Source organism: Salvelinus namaycush, chromosome 29 (assembly GCF_016432855.1).
Source record: "Salvelinus namaycush isolate Seneca chromosome 29, SaNama_1.0, whole genome shotgun sequence".
In the NCBI taxonomy this organism is placed as follows: domain Eukaryota; kingdom Metazoa; phylum Chordata; class Actinopteri; order Salmoniformes; family Salmonidae; genus Salvelinus; species Salvelinus namaycush.
This window is the reverse complement of record NC_052335.1, coordinates 35,351,239-35,375,035: the sequence shown is the minus strand read 5'-3', so window position 1 is coordinate 35,375,035 and position 23,797 is coordinate 35,351,239. Positions and strand designations below refer to the sequence as shown.

At 46.1% G+C, this 23,797-nt stretch overlaps 1 protein-coding gene across 1 annotated transcript in view; it reads right to left on the bottom strand.

Moving 5' to 3' along the window:
- The window catches only part of LOC120024122 (ras-related protein Rab-15-like), a 40,030-nt gene that overhangs the window by 2,905 nt on the left and 13,328 nt on the right, over window positions 1–23,797 (bottom strand). The window contains exons 2-5 of the mRNA XM_038968271.1: window positions 2,180–2,240; window positions 1,421–1,481; window positions 518–595; window positions 216–371 (exon numbers count right to left, since the gene is read on the bottom strand). Coding sequence (XP_038824199.1) covers window positions 216–371; window positions 518–595; window positions 1,421–1,481; window positions 2,180–2,240 — 356 coding nt within the window. The remainder of the gene's footprint in view (window positions 1–215; window positions 372–517; window positions 596–1,420; window positions 1,482–2,179; window positions 2,241–23,797) is intronic.

The window sequence follows — 23,797 nt, the reverse complement described above, 5'->3', positions numbered from 1 at the left end:
TATTGTGCCGCCGGTACAACCTATGAATATATATCACTTGGACTCTGGGAGATACAGAATAAGACGAAGTGACTAAGGATGATAATGTTGTTCCATTATATCGTCATCAGTAGTTCACATACCGGTAGTCTGGCTGTGGCAGACAGACAGACAGGCAGACAGACAGACAGGCAGCCAGCCGTACATTGTTTCCACGGGAGCTGTCAGCCACTCACCTCTGTTATGTTATGGTTGGTGAAGGCACTTGTCTCAAAAAAGTCCATCCCATAATCCTTGGCCAGCTTGTTGCCCTGTTCTGTAGCTACCTGCCTCTTCTCCTCCTCGTCTGACTTGTTCCCTATGAGGATCTTCTGGATGTTATCAGGAGCATACTGAGAGGGAGGGAGGGAGGGAGGGAGGGAGGGAGGGAGGGAGGGAGGGAGGGAGAGTCATTCAGTCTGATTTGACAAAAGCACCCTGTGCCGCAATAAAAAAAAGAGTTGGCCTGACCTCTAACCCTTGTTCCCCTTGATCTCACCTCGTCCACATCGCTGGCCCACTTCATGATGTGCTGGAAGGATCGCTCACTTGTGATGTCGTAAACCAGGAAGATTCCCTGAAGAGAGGGGAAGACAGGAGAGGGTTGGAGATAAGGGGAGGGAAGAGGAGAGGGTAGCAGATGAGGGAAGAGGAGAGGGTAGGAGATGAGGGAAGAGGAGAGGAGATGAGGAGAGGGTAGCAGATGAGGGAAGAGGAGAGGGTAGCAGATGAGGGAAGAGGAGAGGAGAGGGTTGGAGATAAGGGGAGGGAAGAGGAGAGGGTAGCAGATGAGGGAAGAGGAGAGGGTAGCAGATGAGGGAAGAGGAGAGGGTAGGAGATGAGGGAAGAGGAGAGGAGAGGGTAGGAGATTAGGGGAGGGGAGATGAGAGGGTAGGAGATGAGGGAAGAGGAGAGGTTAGGAGATGAGGGGAGGGAAGAGGAAAGAAGAGGGTAGGAGATGAGGAGAGGGTAGGAGAAGAGGGGAGAGGAGAGGGTAGGGTAGGAGATGAGGGGAGGGAAGAGGAGAGGGTAGGAGATGAGGGGAGGGAAGAGGAGAGGGTAGGAGATGAGGGGAGAAAATTAAAATCATGTCAGCTAATTCAGTTATGGTTGTCACAGCAACACCAGGTAGTTCAGAATCCACGGGTGATAAGGTGGTGAGTGGACAGGAGGAAACTAGCACCAAGAAACTGTGCTACCAACCATAACTACAGTACATATTTGACGTACAACTGCAGCTTTAGCTACAAGTGCAATGCATGTTTAGAAGGGAGAGCACCCTCGTCTCCAGGCTAATGACCAGATGGATTAGACTAAAGAAAGAGTGGAGCTAAAGTAAAAGTATCTCACCTGATCTGACCTTTGACCTACAATATCTTGAGGAAGAGTAGCGTTATCTTACCTGTGCTCGTCTGTAGTACTGCTTAGTGATGGTCTGATATCTCTCCTGTCCTGCTGTGTCCCTGGAAGAAATCAAATGTCAAACACCCTCTCTTAGAAAATGACAAAGCAGGTAGAGAATAATGATCATATCAGGCAATGTTTCAATCCACGGTGGATCTTTGAGTTCAAACTTTTTTTTTTTTTTTTTTTTTTTTTTAAATCTTGAGATAAGAGTCCTTGCAGGGCAGGGGAACTGGTTTAGTGTCCAGTCTGAGTAAACAACAGTTTGGGTAAGACAGAACATCACTGACAGAATAGTATGGGGTAAGACTAAACATCCCTGACAGAATAGTATGGCGTTAGACTGAACATCCCTGACAGAATAGTATGGGGTAAGACTGAACATCCCTGACAGAATAGCATGGGGTAAGACTGAACATCCCTGACAGAATAGTATGGGGTAAGACTGAACATCCCTGACAGAATAGCATGGGGCTAGACTGAACATCCCTGACAGAATAGCATGGGGTAAGACTGAACATCCCTGACAGAATAGCATGGGGCTAGACTGAACATCCCTGACAGAATAGCATGGGGCTAGACTGAACATCCCTGACAGAATAGCATGGGGCTAGACTGAACATCCCTGACAGAATAGCATGGGGCTAGACTGAACATCCCTGACATGGGACTAGGACATCCACTATATTCAAAGGGGTGATTCCCATGTTTGACCTACTTTAGTAGAATGCTCTGGCTGCATGCATTCACTACTTACCATATCTGTATCCTTACTTTGATGCCATCTATCTCCAGTGTCTTCATTTTAAAATCGACTCCTGCAAAAGAGAAGAGTCAATATTGTGAATATGGAAACCTCTTGATTAATTCATCCTATTTAATGTGTGGAGAGGTACGGTGAGGCAAGACGAGGCTAGCAAGGCGAAGACAGCCCTGCTGTTTATTCTCCTCAAGGTGCCTTTTATCTCAGATTCGTACAGCTTTTTAACAGCAAAGATTCTGAGAGCCATTTCATCCCATATCTATCAGGCCTTTTTCAGTTACGACTGAATGCTCCTTTAAAGATGTAGAGCTAATGGTGATGGATCAGTGAGCTGAACTTAGTTTAGACCTGGATCGATCACAGGGGTGGAAAGATACTGGAGGGGAGGAGGGAGAAGAGGGAGAGGACTGGGTAGCAAAGCAAGAGGTTTTTTAACCTGTGTAGATGGGCACTCTTGTGAACCACCAGAGAAAGAGGGAGGGAGGGAGAGAGGCAGGGACAGACAGACAGACAGACAGACAGACAGACAGACAGACAGACAGACAGACAGACAGACAGACAGACAGACAGACAGACAGACAGACAGACAGACAGACGGATAGCTAATAAGCGAGAGAGAAACTGAGAGAAAAACAGAGCGATCGAGAGAGAGAGGTGGGTTATGCTCCAATGATCTATGGCCAGACAGCGGCATTGCAGAGGCCCAGCCAGACTGACGTGTCAGGCCAGACAGCAGCATGGAGAGGCCCAGCGAGACTGACGTGTCAGGCCAGACAGCGGCATGGAGAGGCCCAGCCAGACTGACGTGTCAGGCCAGACAGCAGCATGGAGAGGCCCAGCGAGACTGACGTGTCAGGCCAGACAGCAGCATGGAGAGGCCCAGCGAGACTGACGTGTCAGGCCAGACAGCAGCATGGAGAGGCCCAGCGAGACTGACGTGTCAGGCCAGACAGCGGCATGGAGAGGCCCAGCCAGAGTGACGTGTCAGGCCAGACAGCGGCATGGAGAGGCCCAGCCAGAGTGACGTGTCAGGCCAGACAGCAGCATGGAGAGGCCCAGCGAGACTGACGTGTCAGGCCAGACAGCAGCATGGAGAGGCCCAGCGAGACTGACGTGTCAGGCCAGACAGCAGCATGGAGAGGCCCAGCGAGACTGGCGTGTCAGGCCAGACAGCGGCATTGGAGAGGCCCAGCCAGACTGACGTGTCAGGCCAGACAGCGGCATTGGAGAGGCCCAGCCAGACTGACGTGTCAGACCAATCAGAGCACTGAGTTACTGTATATAAGAGCCATTGTAGGCCGTCATTGTAAATAAGAATTTGTTCTTAACTGAGGTTAAATAAATGAAATACAGGGCCTCCCGGGTGGCGCAGTGGTCTAGGGCACTGCATCGCAGCGCTAGCTGTGCCACCAGAGTCTCTGGGTTCGCGCCCAGGCTCTGTCGCAGCCGGCCGCGACCGGGGGGTCCGTGGGGCGACGCACAATTGGCCTAGCGTCGTCCGGGTTAGGGAGGGTTTGGCCGGTAGGGATATCCTTGTCTCATCGCGCTCCAGCGACTCCTGTGGCGGGCCGGGCGCAGTGCGCGCTAACCAAGGGGGGCGGGTGCACGGTGTTTCCTCCGACACATCGGTGCGGCTGGCTTCCGGGTTGGAGGCGCGCTGTGTTAAGAAGCAGTGCGGCTTGGTTGGGTTGTGCTTCGGAGGACGCATGACTTTCGACCTTCGTCTCTCCCGAGCCCGTACGGGAGTTGTAGCGATGAGACAAGATAGTAATTACTAGCGATTGGATACCACGAAAATTGGGGAGAAAAGGGGGTAAAATTTAAAAAAAAAAAAAAATAAATAAAATAAATGAAATACATAAATAAAATACTATGGAGGTAAACAGACTGTCGGGTATACTGTATATTATACTATACAGTACTATACCTGTTTTTGTAGTTTCTAAACAGACTACTAGATGAATACTATGGAGGTAAACATACATGGCATTTAAACAACACAACAATCCCACTGAAACCAATAACCAGCTCTAACCGATGAATCCAACCCCCTCTGCAGCTAAAAGTCTCAAACCATTACTCAGTATGTTGGGCTCCACTCTACTCCACTGTAGGGTAAACTGTGGCAAATCAATACTCAGTGCCTCAGATTCTCAGACTTAAACACTGAGAGAGACGCGCGTCATCCATGTTTTTCTTCAGTTATATTCCTCTACTGAGCCTGAGCAGGCCCTCCCATGAGAATGAGCAGCGTAGATTACAGAAATAATGCTTTTGAACTGTAGTGTGTTCTCTTGGTGAGGGCCTTGGCACTTCAACCCATCTGTAGAGCCTGTAGACACACTGTCAGACCCTCAGACTTAACCAGTGACATGCCCTTTAACCCATCTGTAGACCCTGTGGCTGATATACTACAGTATTTACCTTGTGTGTTGACTGGGCCCTCTGACTGGGCCCTCTGACTGGGCCCTCTGACTGGGCCCTCTGATCCTCTGATAGATGTGACATACTGCTTTTATACTTCTGTGTGTTCATTTGAAACAAGCCTTATTTCGGCACGCATATCTCATCTAAAATACTATCAACGACGAGAGGCACTCTCAGAGGCCTACTTTTCAAACTGCCATTCAAACTGCCGCTTGATACAATCTCAGACACTCATCTCATCTAAAACACCATAGACATACTCTCACAGTCCTGGGCCAAGACTGGAGTTCACTCCACTTCAGTGACAGACGGAGCGACTGAGAGGCCTTTGAAAACAGTGAAGCGGCCTGCTGGTTGAAAAACGAAATTCGGGCTACCGAACTTCGACCATCCTCAAAAAAATAAAAATAAAATGCTTGCCCTAACACTGCCGAAAACCAAAACGAACAAAAACGTAACAAAATGTTGTCATAATATATGCTGTTTCGACTGGGAAGCATATGGTAAGCTTAAGGAGGGAGGGAGTATGCAGACAGTGGCACAGTGAAAGGCCATCCACATCACAGTCACTGGCCTGCTTTGCCTGGGGCTGGGAAGCGTCTCCCTCTCCCTTTCTAGGATGCTTCTCTCCAAGCATCTCTCTCTCTTCTCCTCCCTCTTTCTATTCTTATCGATCCACCCCTTGAATCTCTCTTCTCCTCCCTCTTTCTATTCTTATCGATCCACCCCTTGAATCTCTCTCTCTTTCCTACCCTCTTTCTATTGTTATCGATCCACCCCTTGAATCTCTCCCTCTCTCCTACCCTCTCGCTATGTTTCTCGTTCTCCCGATCTTTCTCTATCCCTCTTTTCTATGCCTTTTGCTTCTGTCCTGGAGTCATCCATGCGTTCAGTGATTTGGGAGTGAGTGAAGTCCAGCTTCAAAGTAAATGTAGCTTCTACGACGTCATCTAAATGAATGGGAAGTCTTGGCCCAGCTATCTTTTTATTTTTTATTATTTTGGGGGGGGTAGATCAGATATTATATTGCAGATAGAGTGTAGCTTCCATCAATGTAATTGTCTGCATCATTTCCAATCCCCCATATATTTTTGGGTAAATATATAAGTTTTGAATCCGGCATTGTTTTGCGTATCAGTTCATAAACCATGTGCCATGGAATCGGTACATCGAAGTTCCTTACATTCTCCCTTCCACTTGCATCTTTCATTGCTACAATAATGCTGCAATCGTTGGTTGTAATTGTGGATAAATCAGACATTTCCATATTTTTTTGTTAGCTGCATGTGTGACATAACTCCACCAGTCCTATTTATGATATAATTTACAAAGATGTTTTTTTGTTTTTTATTGCATTTAAAAAAAAAAAATTGTATATTTGAGTTTAACCATAATATTGGTTGTATTATATGTTCTGTCTTTTCTGGTGGATTCAACTAAAATTGCAACCAACTTTTTATGGCTTGTTTTAAAAAATAACGATATTTTGGAGATTATTTCATTTTCAAATAATGGAAAGTGTGAGGTTGTAATCTGAATAAAGGGAAAAAGGCCATTGAACATGGGGTGAGACATTCTTACTAATCTGCATGAGGAGCAGTTCGGATTTTAACTTTTGTATGACTGAAGCTTTTAGTGAGAGGTCTAATGCTTTAATATTTAATCATTTCTGCCCTCCGAATTCATATTCATTATATAAATAGGTCTGTTTTAATTTAAACTTGCTTGCCGTTCCAAATAAAATGGAATTGGCCCACCTATTTTAGCAAAGTACAGACCTCAAGGAAATGAAGGAATACCTCAAAGCAATGTAATTCTCAAACACACGGTATAAAAAAAAGCTTCTTACAATCATATACACTCACAGAGTAGGCTTATGTGAGAGTGGCCTTAAGGTACTGTAGCTTGGTCCCAGATATGTTGTCTTTCTTTTCAATTTACCCCTTTCTCTCTCTAGTCAGTTCGGGAGTGCAGCGATTTGAGAGAGAGCGAGAGAGAGCGAGAGAGCGAGAGCGAGAGAGAGAGAGAGAAATCAATCATTTCCAGGCCCAGGGACATGTATTAGTCTGTGGCGACCTAAATGCCAGAACTGGACAAGAACCTGACACCCTCAGCACACAGGGGGACAAACACCTGCCTGCAGGTGACAGCATTCCCTCCCCCATATGCCCCCCTAGGCACAACTATGACAACATAACCAACAAAAACGGGTCACAACTCCTGCAGCTCTGTCGCACGCTGGGTATGTACATAGTCAATGGTAGGCTTCGAGGGGACTCCTATGGTAGGTTCACCTATAGCTCATCTCTTGGCAGTAGCACTGTAGATTACTTTATCACTGACCTCAACCCAGAGTCTCTCAGAGCGTTCACAGTCAGCCCACTGACACCCCTATCAGACCACAGCAAAATCACCGTCTACTTGAACAGAGCAATACTCAATCATGAGGCATCAAAGCCAAAGGAACTGAGTAACATTAAGAAATGCTATAGATGGAAGGAATGCAGTTTGGAAACCTACCAAAAAACAATTAGGCAACAGCAAATTCAATCCCTTTTAGACAACTTCCTGGGTAAAATGTTCCACTGCAATAGTGAAGGTGTAAACTTGGCAGTAGAAAATCTTAACAGTATATTTGACCTCTCAGCTTCCCTATCAAATCTAAAAATCTCAAATAGAAAACCGAAGAAAATGAACAACAATGACAAATGGTTTGATAAAGAATGCAAAAATCTAAGAAATAAATTGAGAAACCTGTCCAACCAAAAACATAGAGACCCGGAAAACCTGAGTCTACGCCTTCACTATGGTGAATCACTAAAACAATACAGAAATACACTACGGAAAAAGAAGGAACAGCACGTCAGAAATCAGCTCAATGTAATTGAAGAATCCATAGACTCTAACCAATTCTGGGAAAATTGGAAAACACTAAACAAACAACAACACGAAGAATTATCTATCCAAAATGGAGATGTATGGGTAAACCACTTCTCCAATCTTTTTGGCTCTATAACAAAGAATAAAGAGCAAAAACATATACATGATCAAATACAAATCCTAGAATCAACTATTAAAGACTACCAGAACCCACTGGATTCTCCAATTACCTTGAATGAGTTACAGGACAAAATAAAAACCCTCCAACCCAAAAAGGCCTGTGGTGTTGATGGTATCCTTAATGAAATGATCAAATATACAGACAACAAATTCCAATTGGCTATACTAAAACTCTTTAACATCGTCCTTAGCTCTGGCATCTTCCCCAATATTTGGAACCAAGGACTGATCACCCCAATCCACAAAAGTGGAGACAAATTTGACCCCAATAACTACCGTGGAATATGCGTCAACAGTAACCTTGGGAAAATACTCTGCATTATCATTAACAGCAGACTCGTACATTTCCTCAATGAAAACAATGTACTGAGCAAATGTCAAATTGGCTTTTTACCAAATTACCGTACAACAGACCATGTATTCACCCTACACACCCTAATTGACAACCAAACAAACCAAAACAAAGGCAAAGTCTTCTCATGCTTTGTTGACTTCAAAAAAGCCTTCGACTCAATTTGGCATGAGGGTCTGCTATACAAATTGATGGAAAGTGGTGTTGGGGGTAAAACATACGACATTATAAAATCCATGTACACAAACAACAAGTGTGCGGTTAAAATTGGCAAAAAACACACACATTTCTTCACACAGGGTCGTGGGGTGAGACAGGGATGCAGCTTAAGCCCCATCCTCTTCAACATATATATCAACGAATTGGCGCGGGCACTAGAACAGTCTGCAGCACCCGGTCTCACCCTACTAGAATCCGAAGTCAAATGTCTACTGTTTGCTGATGATCTGGTGCTTCTGTCACCAACCAAGGAGGGCCTACAGCAGCACCTAGATCTTCTGCACAGATTCTGTCAGACCTGGGCCCTGACAGTAAATCTCAGTAAGACCAAAATAATGGTGTTCCAAAAAAGGTCCAGTCACCAGGACCACAAATTCCATCTAGACACCGTTGCCCTAGAGCACACAAAAAACTATACATACCTCGGCCTAAACATCAGCACCACAGGTAACTTCCACAAAGCTGTGAACGATCTGAGAGACAAGGCAAGAAGGGCCTTCTATGCCATCAAAAGGAACATAAATTTCAACATACCAATTAGGATCTGGCTAAAAATACTTGAATCAGTCATAGAGCCCATTGCCCTTTATGGTTGTGAGGTCTGGGGTCCGCTCACCAACCAAGATTTCACAAAATGGGACAAACACCAAATTGAGACTGCATGCAGAATTCTGCAAAAATATCCTCCGTGTACAACGTAGAACACCAAATAATGCATGCAGAGCAGAATTAGGCCGATACCCACTAATTATCAAAATCCAGAAAAGAGCCGTTAAATTCTACAACCACCTAAAAGGAAGCGATTCCCAAACCTTCCATAACAAAGCCATCACCTACAGAGAGATGAACCTGGAGAAGAGTCCCCTAAGCAAGCTGGTCCTAGGGCTCTGTTCACAAACACAAACACACCCCACAGAGCCCCAGGACAACAGCACAATTAGACCCAACCAAATCATGAGAAAACAAAAAGATAATTACTTGACACATTGGAAAGAATTAACAAAAAAACAGAGCAAACTAGAATGCTATTTGGCCCTAAACAGAGAGTACACAGTGGCAGAATACCTGACCACTGTGACTGACCCAAACTTAAGGAAAGCTTTGACTATGTACAGACTCAGTGAGCATAGCCTTGCTACTGAGAAAGGCCGCCGTAGGCAGACATGGCTCTCAAGAGAAGACAGGCTATGTGCACACTGCCCACAAAATGAGGTGGAAACTGAGCTGCACTTCCTAACCTCCTGCCCAATGTATGACCATATTAGAGAGACATATTTCCCTCAGATTACACAGATCCACAAAGAATTTGAAAACAAATCCAATTTTGATAAACTCCCATATCTACTGGGAGAAATTCCACAGTGTGCCATCACAGCAGCAAGATTTGTGACCTGTTGCCACAAGAAAAGGGCAACCAGTGAAGAACAAACACCATTGTAAATACAACCCATATTTATGCTTATTTATTTTAACTTGTGTGCTTTAACCATTTGTACATTGTTACAACACTGTATATATATAATATAACATTTGTAATGTCTTTATTGTTTTGAAACTTCTGTATGTGTAATGTTTACTGTTAATTTGTATTGTTTATTTCACTTTTGTATAATATCTACCTCACTTGCTTTGGCAATGTTAACACATGTTTCCCATGCCAATAAAGCCCCTTGAATTGAATTGAATTGAGAGAGAGAGAGGGAGAGAGAAAGAGAGAGAGAAAGTCAGAGATAGAGAGATAGAGGGAGAGAAAGAGAGGGGGGAGAGAGAGGGAGAGAGAAATAAAGAGAGAGAGAAAGTCAGAGAGAGAGAGAGAGGGAGAGAGAGAAATAAAGAGAGAGAGAAAGTCAGAGAGAGAGAAATAAAGAGAGAGAGAGAGGGAGAGAGAGAGAAATAAAGAGAGAGAGAAAGTCAGAGAGAGAGAGAGGGAGAGAGAGAGTAGCTTAATATTGTGCCTAGAAGGATTGAGACATCGGAACAAATCTCTCGTCTTCCTATCATCACAGCAGGGTCTCTCTCTCAACTATAAGCACCGACACAGACACACACACACCACATGCACACACGCAGACACACACACACCACGTCATCACAGCAGGGTCTCTTTCTCTAACCAGACCTTAAGTTCCTGGTGTACTTCCTCTGGTCTTGGTGGAGGGAGGATGGAGGTTGACTGGGGGATAAAGCATCTAGCATCGACCCCTCAGTGTCTGTTCCACTTCCCCTTCCCTTTGTCCCTCTTTCACCTCCTCTCGCCTCCTGTCACCTCCTCTCATCTCCTCTCACCTCCTCTCGCCTCCTGTCTCTCAGTAGCCTTTAGAGAACCAGAAGAAGAAGAACCAAAACCGTATCAAGAAGAAGAAAACAAGGGGTCGGACCAGGATCGGGTCAGAAACGTTCTCTGGTTGTAGATTTCAGACCATTTCCTGTTCCCAACATTCTGCCTGTTCTCACTGTGAATAAACTGTGGCCCTCTGATTCAGGCAGTGCTGTGAGAGTGTAAACAGCTATTTGTTCAGAGATTTGACAGTAGAATATCTATTGTTGTCAGAGCTATGCCTGGAATGCAGCAGAATTAAACAATATGCTAGGCTACATGACGTTGCTTGCCTCGCTTATCATCGGACACTTGTTTTCTTGCGGGAACGGAAAGTAGTCCATCTTATATACCAAACATGATTGTGGTGAGAATAATTTTAGTTGTCTTACATATTTAGGTATCATCTATAATTGTAGATAAAAACAAAACATGAGCTGGAGCACACCCAGAAAATAGTTTGTGTGGAGGTGCTGACGAACGGTGAATAAACTATAAACTATCAAAATAAAGAAAGTCGCACACTCCATGCATAAACTCCCAGCAATTTAATGGGTATTTACCAACGTTTCGGCATCACTGTGCCTTCCTCAGGGTCTGAGATTATACATGCAGTGTGCCACTTTCTCTATTGTGATAGTTTATCATCTATATTTGTAAAAAAAAAAAGGCTGTCCTGCTCCTCTCCTCTCTACCTAACGTCCCCTCATGTTCCCTTCAGTTTCCCTTAAGTCCCGTTAGTTTGGCTGCTCAGCCTCACCTTAGTTATCCCTCACCCATCATAGCCCTTGACATTCCCAACCAATCAAAGCGCTTGGAAATGCGTATCTGGACGCTGCACCCGCCCACTCAGGTCAGCGTGTTCTCGAGGACTTTTTATTGTTGACGTTAACACAAATGTCTGGATGTTGCTGCGTGCATCCAAATAGCAACAACAATAAGATTCCAAGTCATTCAGATGACCAAAATCATATAAACTTCCTCAAATGGAAACAGCTGTGTTGTGGTGACTATCAAGAGTACAGGGACGGGCCTCAACACCATGTTGTAACCGGACAGCATTATAGAGGACACAACCAAACCAATCATTTATAAGTATATAGTGGATGAGGTTCATACCAGACAACCGTTTTTACGTGGTCCTCTAGCTGGATTTAGTGACCAACCGTTTTTACGTGGTCCTCTAGCTGGATTTAGTGACCAACCGTTTTTACGTGGTCCTCTAGCTGGATTTAGTGACCAACCGTTTTTACGTGGTCCTCTAGCTGGATTTAGTGACCAACCGTTTTTACGTGGTCCTCTAGCTGGATTTAGTGACCAACCGTTTTTACGTGGTCCTCTAGCTGGATTTAGTGACCAACCGTTTTTACGTGGTCCTCTAGCTGGATTTAGTGACCAACCGTTTTTACGTGGTCCTCTAGCTGGATTTAGTGACCAACAGTTTTTTGCATGGTCCGTAATTTCTCCGGATTTAGCAACCAATAGTTTTTACAATCATGTACACAGCAGTTTCATAACAACATCAAACCCAACCACCCTATCCAGTGGGCTGTAAGAACGCCAATAACTTACACTGCATTGCCTTTGTGTTATTACATTTGCCATATGACAATGTATTGGTTTCACACCTCTGAAGCCTTACATGTGATCTCTAGACTAAAATCTCTTTCAGACAGTCGATCATTGTCTTCCCCTGACACTAGACTGGATCAGGCTCTAGCTGTGATTGACCCTTTACATTGATGAGGCCATACGGGCTGTCTTCGGCTGTTGCTGCTCGATGGAGTCTATGTTTGATGTCCAGATGGGCTCTGTCGTAAAAGTATAGTAAATCTTGATTTAAGCGAGGGTAGGCAAATATGTTGGAGGTCGTAGCAGATTGACACTGATGCTGGAGGTACAAGACTAAGAGCAAGGATTGGATTTGGAGTTTACGATGTGGCTGCTCTCAGACCCACAGCTTCAAACCGAGTGACCCAGTCTCAGAGAGATTTAACACTCCCGAGCTTTGCTTTCAAACCCAGACCCAGAGAGGTTTAACACCCCCAGCTCTGGTTTCAAACCCAGACTGAGTCTCAGGCAAGTGAAAAAAAAACTGCTTTCAAACCCAGACCCGTCTCAGGAAATTTTAATACTCCACCTGCGGGATCACGTGACCCTTGAACGAGATGGCCGCATGAACTGAGAGCTCCACTTCAAGTTAAACCCCATTAGCTTAAGTAAAAACAAGTATTGGTGGCTACAAAAGGCAACATTGCATGTGGCATTTTTACCTGGACTCGAGCAATAGCCGAGGAAAACACCTCCAGGAAACAGCTACCTTCAGGAAACCCCTCCAAGAAACAGCTCCCTTCAGAAAACCCCTCCAAGAAACAGCTCCCTTCAGAAAACCCCTCCAAGAAACAGCTCCCTTCAGAAAAACACCTCCAAGAAACAGCTCCCTTCAGAAAAACACCTCCAAGAAACAGCTCCCTTCAGAAAAAGCCTCCAAGAAACAGCTACCTTCAGAAAAAGCCTCCAAGAAACAGCTACCTTCAGAAAAAGCTAGCACCGTTAGCCAGGAGCATGAGGACCCATCCCTTTCCAAGTTCCAACAACTGCCAACCTCGTCCTCTGTCGAAGACATCCTCACACCAGGACCTGTCAGCTGGAATACTTCGAAAGCGCCGAGAGTTTGACGAGGTGAAGAAACATTTAATTGACCGAGGCATCTTCAGGGGATTCAGATACCCTAACAAGTTCAGGATTATTCACAAAGGAGTCCATGCAACACTTCAAAACTCCTGAGGAAACAAGCAGGTTTTTGAATGTCAATCCTGGTCACTGAGAAACGGACCGATGACTAAAAGCGATTACTGTTATTACTATTGGAGGTAAGACAACATATAACCACCATCCAATGACCCACCCGCCCGCTAAATGTCATTATAGCTGGTTTTTATTTATTTATTTTGGCTGCGAGAGGGATAGGTCCTATAGTCTAACCTAGGCCTACTGACATTTTAGCTGAGAGAGGGATAGGTCCTATATTCTAATCTAGGCCTACTGACGTTTTAGCTGAGAGGGGGATAGGTCCTATATTCTAATCTAGGCCTACTGACATTTTAGCTGAGAGGGGGATAGGTCCTATAGTCTAATCTAGGTCTGCTAACATTTTAGCTGAGAGAGGGATAGGTCCTATATTGTAATCTAGGTCTGCTAACGTTTTAGCTGAGAGGGGGATAGGTCCTATATTGTAATCTAGGTCTGCTAACGTTTTAGCTGAGAGGGGGATAGGTCCTATATTCTAACCTAGGCCTACTGACGTTTTAGCTGAGAGGGGGATAGGTCCTATATTCTAATCTAGGTCTGCTAACGTTTTAGGCTACTTTTATTTCCCCTTTTATGTCAAGTGAGAAAATGAACCATTTACAGCCTGTTAGCCTATATGTTCTACAGACAAGATGACAGGCTGTAAATGGTTAATTTTCTCCCTTGACATAATAGGGGTAATAAAAGTAGCCTAAAACGATAATTGGCAGACAAAGTAATCAGATACGGTCAATTTTATATTAGGCCCATACTCTACTTTTTATAATGTATTTATAATTTTCACATAGGCCTTCACCATTGATAGTCGGTCGATTGCGACACATCTACAGACCTAACGAGAGGTTTAGTGTGTCCTATTTATGCCTAATGTTATGACCGCCTTATCCTATTGATATTTCTTTTTAATAATAACAAACGTATCCTATCGATTCCTCTGAGGAATTTTCTCCCTCCTTTCTGTTTGATTTAGTCCAAACGATTAGGCCTATGTCCTTTTGGGGGATGTATTTGTAGGCTATTGATTTGATTTACTTCATTCCTCCCTCTCTTTTTTTTTTATTTTTCTTTCTGTGGCCTGGACGGGGGCAACGTGGTGCGGAGAAGATTAGGCTTTTTTTTTTCTCGGGAGACGTTTTTCAGAACACAGAATTGTGACTGAGCGTGTGGTTAACAGATCCAACACGTGGAGTTGTTTGTGGGGCGTTCAGAGATTGTTATTTTATCTACACCGTTTATTTCACGTGATCGCACGCACCTCAAACTGGACAAGGAGTTCTTCTTTAATGAGTTGGACGTGAGGGATATACTACGGACTCACGACCAGGCCCAGATCCCCGTGATTCGCTGGAAAAGGAGACGTACACACTGTTCAAAAGGGGGTCACTTAGAAATGTCTTGTTTTTGAAAGAAAAGCTAATTTTTTGTCCATTAAAATAACATCAAATTGATCAGAAATACAGTGTAGACATTGTTAATGTTGTAAATGACCATTGTAGCTGGAAACTGCTGATTTTTAATGGAATATCTACATAGGTGTACAGAGGCCCATTATCAGCAACCATCACTCCTGTGTTCCAATGGCACGTTGTGTTAGCTAATCCAAGTTTATAATTTTAAAAGGCTAATTGATCATTAGAAAACCCTTTCACAATTATGTTAGCACAGCTGAAAACTGTTGTACTGATTAAAGAAGCAATAAAACTGTCCTTCTTTAGACTAGTTGAGTATCTGGAGCATCAGCATTTGTGGGTTTGATTACAGGCTCAAAATGGCCAGAAACAAATATCTTTCTTCTGAAACTCATCAGCCTATTCTTGTTCTGAGAAATGAAGGCTATTCCATGCGAAAAATTGCCAAGAAACTTAAGATCTCGTACAACGCTGTGTACTACTCCCTTCACAGAACAGCTCAAACTGGCTCTAACCAGAATAGAAAGAGGAGTGGGAAGCCCCGGTGCACAACTGAGCAAGAGGACAAGTACATTAGAGTGTCTAGTTTGAGAAACAGACGCCTCACAAGTCCTCAACTGGCAGCTTCATTAAATAGTACCCGCAAAACACCATTCTCAATGTCAACAGTGAAGAGGCGACTCCGGGAGGCTGGCCTTCTAGGCAGAGTTCCTCTGTCCAGTCTCAATGTCAACAGTGAAGAGGCGACTCCGGGAGGCTGGCCTTCTAGGCAGAGTTCCTCTGTCCAGTCTCAATGTCAACAGTGAAGAGGCGACTCCGGGAGGCTGGCCTTCTAGGCAGAGTTCCTCTGTCCAGTGTCTGTGTTTTTTTGCGTATCTTAATCTTTTCTTTTTATTGGCCAGTCTGAGATATGTTTCTTTTTGTGCAACTCCAGCATCCCGGAGTCGCCTCTTCACTCTCCCATGTGTTGCCAGGACAACAACCTCTCCCTCAACGTGATCAAGACAAATGAGATGATTGTGGACTACAGGAAAAGGAGGACTGAGCACGCTCCCATTCTCATCGACGGGGCTGTAGTGGAGCAGGTTGAGAGCTTCAAGTTCCTTGGTGTCCACATCACCAACAAACTAACATGGTCAAATTACGACAACACAATCGTGAAGAGGGCATGACAAAACCTATTCCCCCTCAGGAGACTGAAAAGATTAGGCATGGGTCCTCAGATCCTCAAAAGGTTTACAGATGCACCATCGAGAGCATCCTGACGGGTTGCATCACTGTCTGGTATGGCAACTGCTCAGCCTCCGACCGCAAGGCACTACAAAGGGTAGTGAGTACGGCCCAGTACATCACTGGGGCCAAGCTTCCCGTCACCCAGGACCTCTATACCAGGCGGTGTCAGAGGAAGGCCCTACAAATTGTCAACGACTCCAGCCGCCCTAGTCATAGACTGTTCTCTCTGCTACCGCACGGCAAGCGGTACCGGAGCACCAAGTCTAGGTCCAAGAGGCTTCTAAACAGCTTCTACCCCCAAGCCATAAGACTCCTGAACAACTAATCAAATGGCTACCCATACTACTTGCATTGCCCCCCCCCCCTCTTCTACACTGCTGCTACTCTCTGTTATTATCTATGCATAGCCACTTTAATAACTCTACCTACATGTACATAATTACCTCAATTACCTCAACACCGGTTCCCCCGTACTTATCCATAAGCATGTTCCATTCATAATTGACAAAAAAATATCTGATCCAGAGTGGAGATTTATACTAATAACTGGGTCACTGTATTGGCAACCAATTACTATGTTAAACATATACGCCCCTAACACAGATAGTCCTGCTTTCATGTCGAAAGTGATAACCCTGTTCAATGAGCATTGTGTTTCCTTTGGAGTGCTGGCTGGAGATTTTAATTGTACCCTCAACTCAATTCTGGATAAATCATTTCAACTCCCCATCACAAATCCCAGATGGGCAAAGAAGTTGAAGTCTCTTACAAAAGAGATGGGACTGATAGCTATCTGGAGAGAGACTAATAGCTCATCTATGGACTATACATACTACTCTAATGTCCATAACACCTACTCCCGTATAGATAACATTTTTATCCATAGGATTTTCAGAGACCAATAAGATCTCAACTCCCCCTTCACTCCTGAGGAGATCCTGGAGGAAATTACCTCCATGCCACCTAACAAGTCCCCAGGCCCAGATGGATTTCCCAGAGAGTTCTACAAAGATTTTTGGCCCCAGCTTAGCCCTATTTTCATGCCAATGCTTGACGATTTTTGCGAAATTGGAGCTCTCCCAGACTATGTACACAGCCCACATTACAGTGTTGCTCAAACTGAGCTCTCCCAGACTCTATGTACACAGCCCGCATTACAGTGTCTCTAAAAAGAGATATGGAGCCTGCTATCCTGCTCATCACTTACGACCCATAAGCTTGTTGGATTTCGACTATAAAATAATTACCAAATTGCTCGCCAAAAGACTAAACACTCTTCTTCCCAAAATAATTAAGGCGGACCAAGCTGGATTTATTAGAGATCAAATGAAATCAACGTTTATTTGTCATGTGCGCCGAATACAACAGTTGTAGGTAGACCTTACAGTGAAATGCTTACTGACAAGCCCTTAACCAATAGTGCGAAAAAAAGGTGTGTGTGTGTGTGTGTGTGTGTGTGTGTGTGCGTGCGTGCGTGCGTGCGTGTGCGTGTGCGTGTGTGTAGGTAAGTAAAGAAATAAATAAAACAACAGTAAAAGGACATTTGAAAATAAGAGTAGCAAGGCTACAGACATGTAGTATGTACATGTAGATATGGTTAAAGTGACTATGCATATATGATGAACAGAGAGTAGCAGTAGCGTAAAAAGAGGGGTTGGGGTGGGGGGTGGGGCACAGGTAACATTCGCAGTCTTATTTATATTAAAGCAGGACCAAGCTGTATTTATTAGAGACAGCTAACATTCGCCGTCCTTTTGATATTATAGATCAAGTAAATGCACTGAACACCACTTTCCTCCTGGCTTCACTGGAGGCTGAGAAGGTGTTCAACGCCCCTGTCCTCCTGGCTTCACTGGAGGCTGAGAAGGTGCTCCACTCCCCTGTCCTCCTGGCTTCACTGGAGGCTGAGAAGGTGTTCAACACCCCTGTCCTCCTGGCTTCACTGGAGGCTGAGAAGGTGTTCAACGCCCCTGTCCTCCTGGCTTCACTGGAGGCTGAGAAGGTGCTCCACTCCCCTGTCCTCCTGGCTTCACTGGAGGCTGAGAAGGTGCTCCACGCCCCTGTCCTCCTGGCTTCACTGGAGGCTGAGAAGGTGTTCAACACCCCTGTCCTGCTGGCTTCACTGGAGGCTGAGAAGGTGTTCAACGCCCCTGTCCTCCTGGCTTCACTGGAGGCTGAGAAGGTGCTCAACGCCCCTGTCCTCCTGGCTTCACTGGAGGCTGAGAAGGTGTTCAACGCCCCTGTCCTGCTGGCTTCACTGGAGGCTGAGAAGGTGTTCAACGCCCCTGTCCTCCTGGCTTCACTGGAGGCTGAGAAGGTGTTCAACGCCCCTGTCCTGCTGGCTTCACTGGAGGCTGAGAAGGTGTTCCACACCCCTGTCCTGCTGGCTTCACTGGAGGCTGAGAAGGTGTTCAACGCCCCTGTCCTCCTGGCTTCACTGGAGGCTGAGAAGGTGCTCCACACCCCTGTCCTGCTGGCTTCACTGGAGGCTGAGAAGGTGTTCAACGCCCCTGTCCTCCTGGCTTCACTGGAGGCTGAGAAGGTGTTCCACACCCCTGTCCTGCTGGCTTCACTGGAGGCTGAGCCAGTTTGCGCTGTTCTGTGACGGGAGTAGTTACACAGCATTGTACGAGATCTTAAGTTTCTTGGCAATTTCTCGCATGGAATATTCTTCATTTCTCAGAACAAGAATAGACTGATGACTTTCAGAATAAAGTCTTTGTTTCTGGCCATTTTGAGCCTGTAACCGAACCCACAAATGCTGATGCTCCAGATACTCAACTAGTGTAAAGAAGGCCAGTTTTATTGCTTCTTTAATCAGTACAAAAGTCTTTAGTTGTGCTAACATAATTGCGAAAGGGTTTTATAATGAGCAATTAGCCTTTTAAAATGATAAACTTGGATTAGCTAACACAACGTGCCAGGAGTGATGGTTGCTGATAATGGGCCTCTGTACGGCTATGTAGATATTCCATTAAAAAATCAGCCATTTCCAGCTACAATAGTAATTTACAACATTAACAATGTCTACACTGTATTTCTGATCAATTTGATGTTTTTTTAATGGACAAAAAAATTTGCTTTTCTTTAAAAAACAAGGACATTTCTGAGTGACCCTAAACTTTTGAACGGTGGTGTACACGATGGACGAAAGATGATGAAACATTCTGTAGACACTTACTTCAGACCCAAATCCAACGCTTGAAACTACAAGTGTGTTTAACTGCAAGTGTCATTAATAAGCAATAGGTTGTTGAATAATGTATGTTATTTCCCTGTTAGATGTGATCAGTGACATGGACCTTCTCCTGCTACCCGACACAACAAGGTATCTCCATTACATTACTAACACAGTTATGTCATCACCCACGAGCTGAGCAGCGGGCAGACAACCAATACCCAAAGGGTGAGATATCCATATGTACCACAGATACATGGCCAAAAGTGTGTCCCTGTGTGCGTGTGTGTGTGTGTGTGTCTGTGTGTGTGTGTGTGTGTGTGTGTGTGTGTGTGTGTGTGTGTGTGTGTGTGTGTGTGTGCGCCAGGAAGCTTTGGGTCAGCAGCAGTATGGAGGATTATCCTACTGACACTAATCCCACTGTGGAGAAGGTTTTACAGCACTGTACCCACACACACACACACACACACACACACACACACACACACACACACACACACACACACACACACACACACACACACACACACACACACACACACACACACACACACACACACACACACGCTTATACTGTTATGTTGTTCTGTCAGTTGTCATGTGTAACGGTTGTCGTCGGGAGAAAGAGAGGACCAAGGTGCAGCGTGGTAATTGTTCATCTTATTTAATGAAAGTGAACACTTCAAAATAGAAAACAACAAAGTGAAACCCGAAACAGTTCTATCTGGTGCAGACACACAAAGACTGAAAACAACCACCCACAAAACCCAACAGAAAACAGGCTACCTAAATATGGTTCCCAATCAGGGACAACGATTGACAGCTGCCTCTGATTGAGAACCATATCAGGCCAAACACAGAAAACCAACACAGAAATAGAAAACATAGATTACCCACCCAACTCACGCCCTGACCACACTAAAACAAAGAAAATACAAAAGAACTATGGTCAGAACGTGACATCATGTAGGTGAAACTAGACACTGGACCAAAAACACTGCAGAGAAAATGGCGTCAGAGGGACGACACCACTCACAACATGGGCTCACTTACACTGTTATACTTTTCATGTTACGATGTGTAGGCAATGTTGGATACTGGATGAGTTGTGTAGGCAATGTTGGATACTGGTTGAGTTGTAACCAATTTAGAAGAGTCGTGAAAAATATTTGTCATTATTTTTTTGTGCATATTTTGGAATGTTATCAAATATTTCACCAAAACCTAATATTCGATAAAGGGAACCTGAGTTTACAAATAAAACAACTTTTTTTTCATTTGTTTAAATAAACAAAGTTATGCAACACCCATTTCCCCTGTGTGAAAAAGTAATTGCTCCCTTACACTCAATAACTGGTTGTGCCAAACATTAGCTGCTATTACTCTAACCTAACACTTCCTGTAGTTGTTGATCAGTCTCTCACATCGCTGTGGAGGAATTTTTGGCCCACTCTTCCATGCAGAACTGCTTTAAGACAGAGACATTTGTGGAATTTTGGGGCATGAACTCCTTGTTTCAAGTCCTGCTCAACATTTCAATTGGCATTAGGTCTGGATTTTGACTAGGCCATTCCTAAAACTTTAAAATGTGTGTCTAATTAGTCATTTTCATGTAGACTTGATTGTGTGTTTTGGATCATTGTCTTGCTGCGTTACCCAGCTGTGCTTCAGCTCACAGACGGATGAGCCTGACATTCTCCTGTAGAGTTCTCTGATACAGAGCAGAATTCATGGTTTCCTCTATAAAAGGCAAGTCGTCCAGGTCCTGAGGCAGCAAAGCATCCCCAAACCATCACACTACCACCACCATGCTGACCCCAAACCATCACACTACCACCACCATGCTGACCCCAAACCATCACACTACCACCACCATGCTGACCCCAAACCATCACACTACCACCCCCACGCTGACCCCTAACCATCACACTTCACCACCACTCTGACCCCAAACCATCACACTACCACCACCATGCTGACCCCAAACCATCACACTACCACCACCACGCTGACCCCAAACCATCACACTACCACCCCCATGGTGACCCCAAACCATCACACTACCACCACCACGCTGAACCCAAACCATCACACTACCACCCCCATGCTGACCCCAAACCATCACACTACCACCCCCAGGCTGACCCCAAACCATCACACTACCACCACCACTCTGACCCCAAACCATCACACTACCACCACCATGCTGACCCCAAACCATCACACTACCACCACCATGCTGACCCCAAACCATCACACTACCACCACCATGCTGACCCCAAACTATCACACTACCACCCCCATGCTGACCCCAAACCATCACACTACCACCACCATGCTGACCCCAAACCATCACACTACCACCCCCATGCTGACCCCAAACCATCACACTACCACCACCATGCTGACCCCAAACCATCACACTACCACCACCAGGCTGACCCCAAACCATCACACTACCACCACCACGCTGACCCCAAACCATCACACTACCACCACCACGCTGACCCCAAACCATCACACTACCACCACCACGCTGACCCCAAACCATCACACTACCACCCCCACGCTGACCCCAAACCATCACACTACCACCACCACGCTACCGCCCCCACGCTGACCCCAAACCATCACACTACCACCACAACGCTGACCCCAAACCATCACACTACCACCCCCATGCTGACCCCAAACCATCACACTACCACCACCACGCTGACCCCAAACCATCACACTACCACCCCCAGGCTGACCCCAAACCATCACACTACCACCACCATGCTGACCCCAAACCATCACACTTCCACCACCACGCTGACCCCAAACCATCACACTTCCACCACCACGCTGACCCCAAACCATCACACCACCACCACCATGCTGACCCCAAACCATCACACTACCACCACCACGCTGACCCCAAACCATCACACTACCACCCCCATGCTGACCCCAAACCATCACACTACCACCACCACGCTGACCCCAAACCATCACACTACCACCCCCAGGCTGACCCCAAACCATCACACTACCACCACCACGCTGACCCCAAACCATCACACCACCACCACCATGCTGACCCCAAACCATCACACTACCACCCCCATGCTGACCCCAAACCATCACACTACCACCCCCATGCTGACCCCAAACCATCACACTACCACCCCCATGCTGACCCCAAACCATCACACTACCACCCCCATGCTGACCCCAAACCATCACACTACCACCACCATGCTGACCCCAAACCATCACACTACCACCCCCATGCTGACCCCAAACCATCACACTACCACCCCCATGCTGACCCCAAACCATCACACTACCACCCCCATGCTGACCCCAAACCATCACACTACCACCACCATGCTGACCCCAAACCATCACACTACCACCCCCATGCTGACCCCAAACCATCACACTACCACCACCATGCTGACCCCAAACCATCACACTACCACCCCCGTGCTGACCCCAAACCATCACACTACCACCCCCGTGCTGACCCCAAACCATCACACTACCACCACCATGCTGACCCCAAACCATCACACTACCACCACCATGCTGACCCCAAACCATCACACTACCACCACCATGCTGACCCCAAACCATCACACTACCACCACCATGCTGACCCCAAACCATCACACTACCACCCCCATGCTGACCCCAAACCATCACACTACCACCCCCATGCTGACCCCAAACCATCACACTACCACCACCATGCTGACCCCAAACCATCACACTACCACCACTATGCTGACCCCAAACCATCCCACTACCACCACCATGCTGACCCCAAACCATCACACTACCACCACCATGCTGACCCCAAACCATCACACTACCACCCCCATGCTGACCCCAAACCATCACACTACCACCCCCATGCTGACCCCAAACCATCACACTACCACCACCATGCTGACCCCAAACCATCACACTACCACCACCATGCTGACCCCAAACCATCACACTACCACCACCATGCTGACCCCAAACCATCACACTACCACCACCATGCTGACCCCAAACCATCACACTACCACCACCATGCTGACCCCAAACCATCACACTACCACCACCATGCTGACCCCAAACCATCACACTACCACCACCATGCTGACCCCAAACCATCACACTACCACCACCATGCTGACCCCAAACCATCACACTACCACCACCATGCTGACCCCAAACCATCCCACTACCACCACCATGCTGACCCCAAACCATCACACTACCACCACTATGCTGACCCCAAACCATCACACTACCACCACCACGCTGACCCCTAACCATCACACTACCGCCCCCACGCTGACCCCTAACCATCACACTACCGCCACCATGCTGACCCCAAACCATCACACTACCACCACCATGCTGACCCCAAACCATCACACTACCACCACCATGCTGACCCCAAACCATCACACTACCACCACCATGCTGACCCCAAACCATCACACTACCACCCCCACGCTGACCCCAAACCATCACACTACCACCACCATGCTGACCCCAAACCATCACACTACCACCACCACGCTGACCCCAAACCATCACACTACCACCCCCATGCTGACCCCAA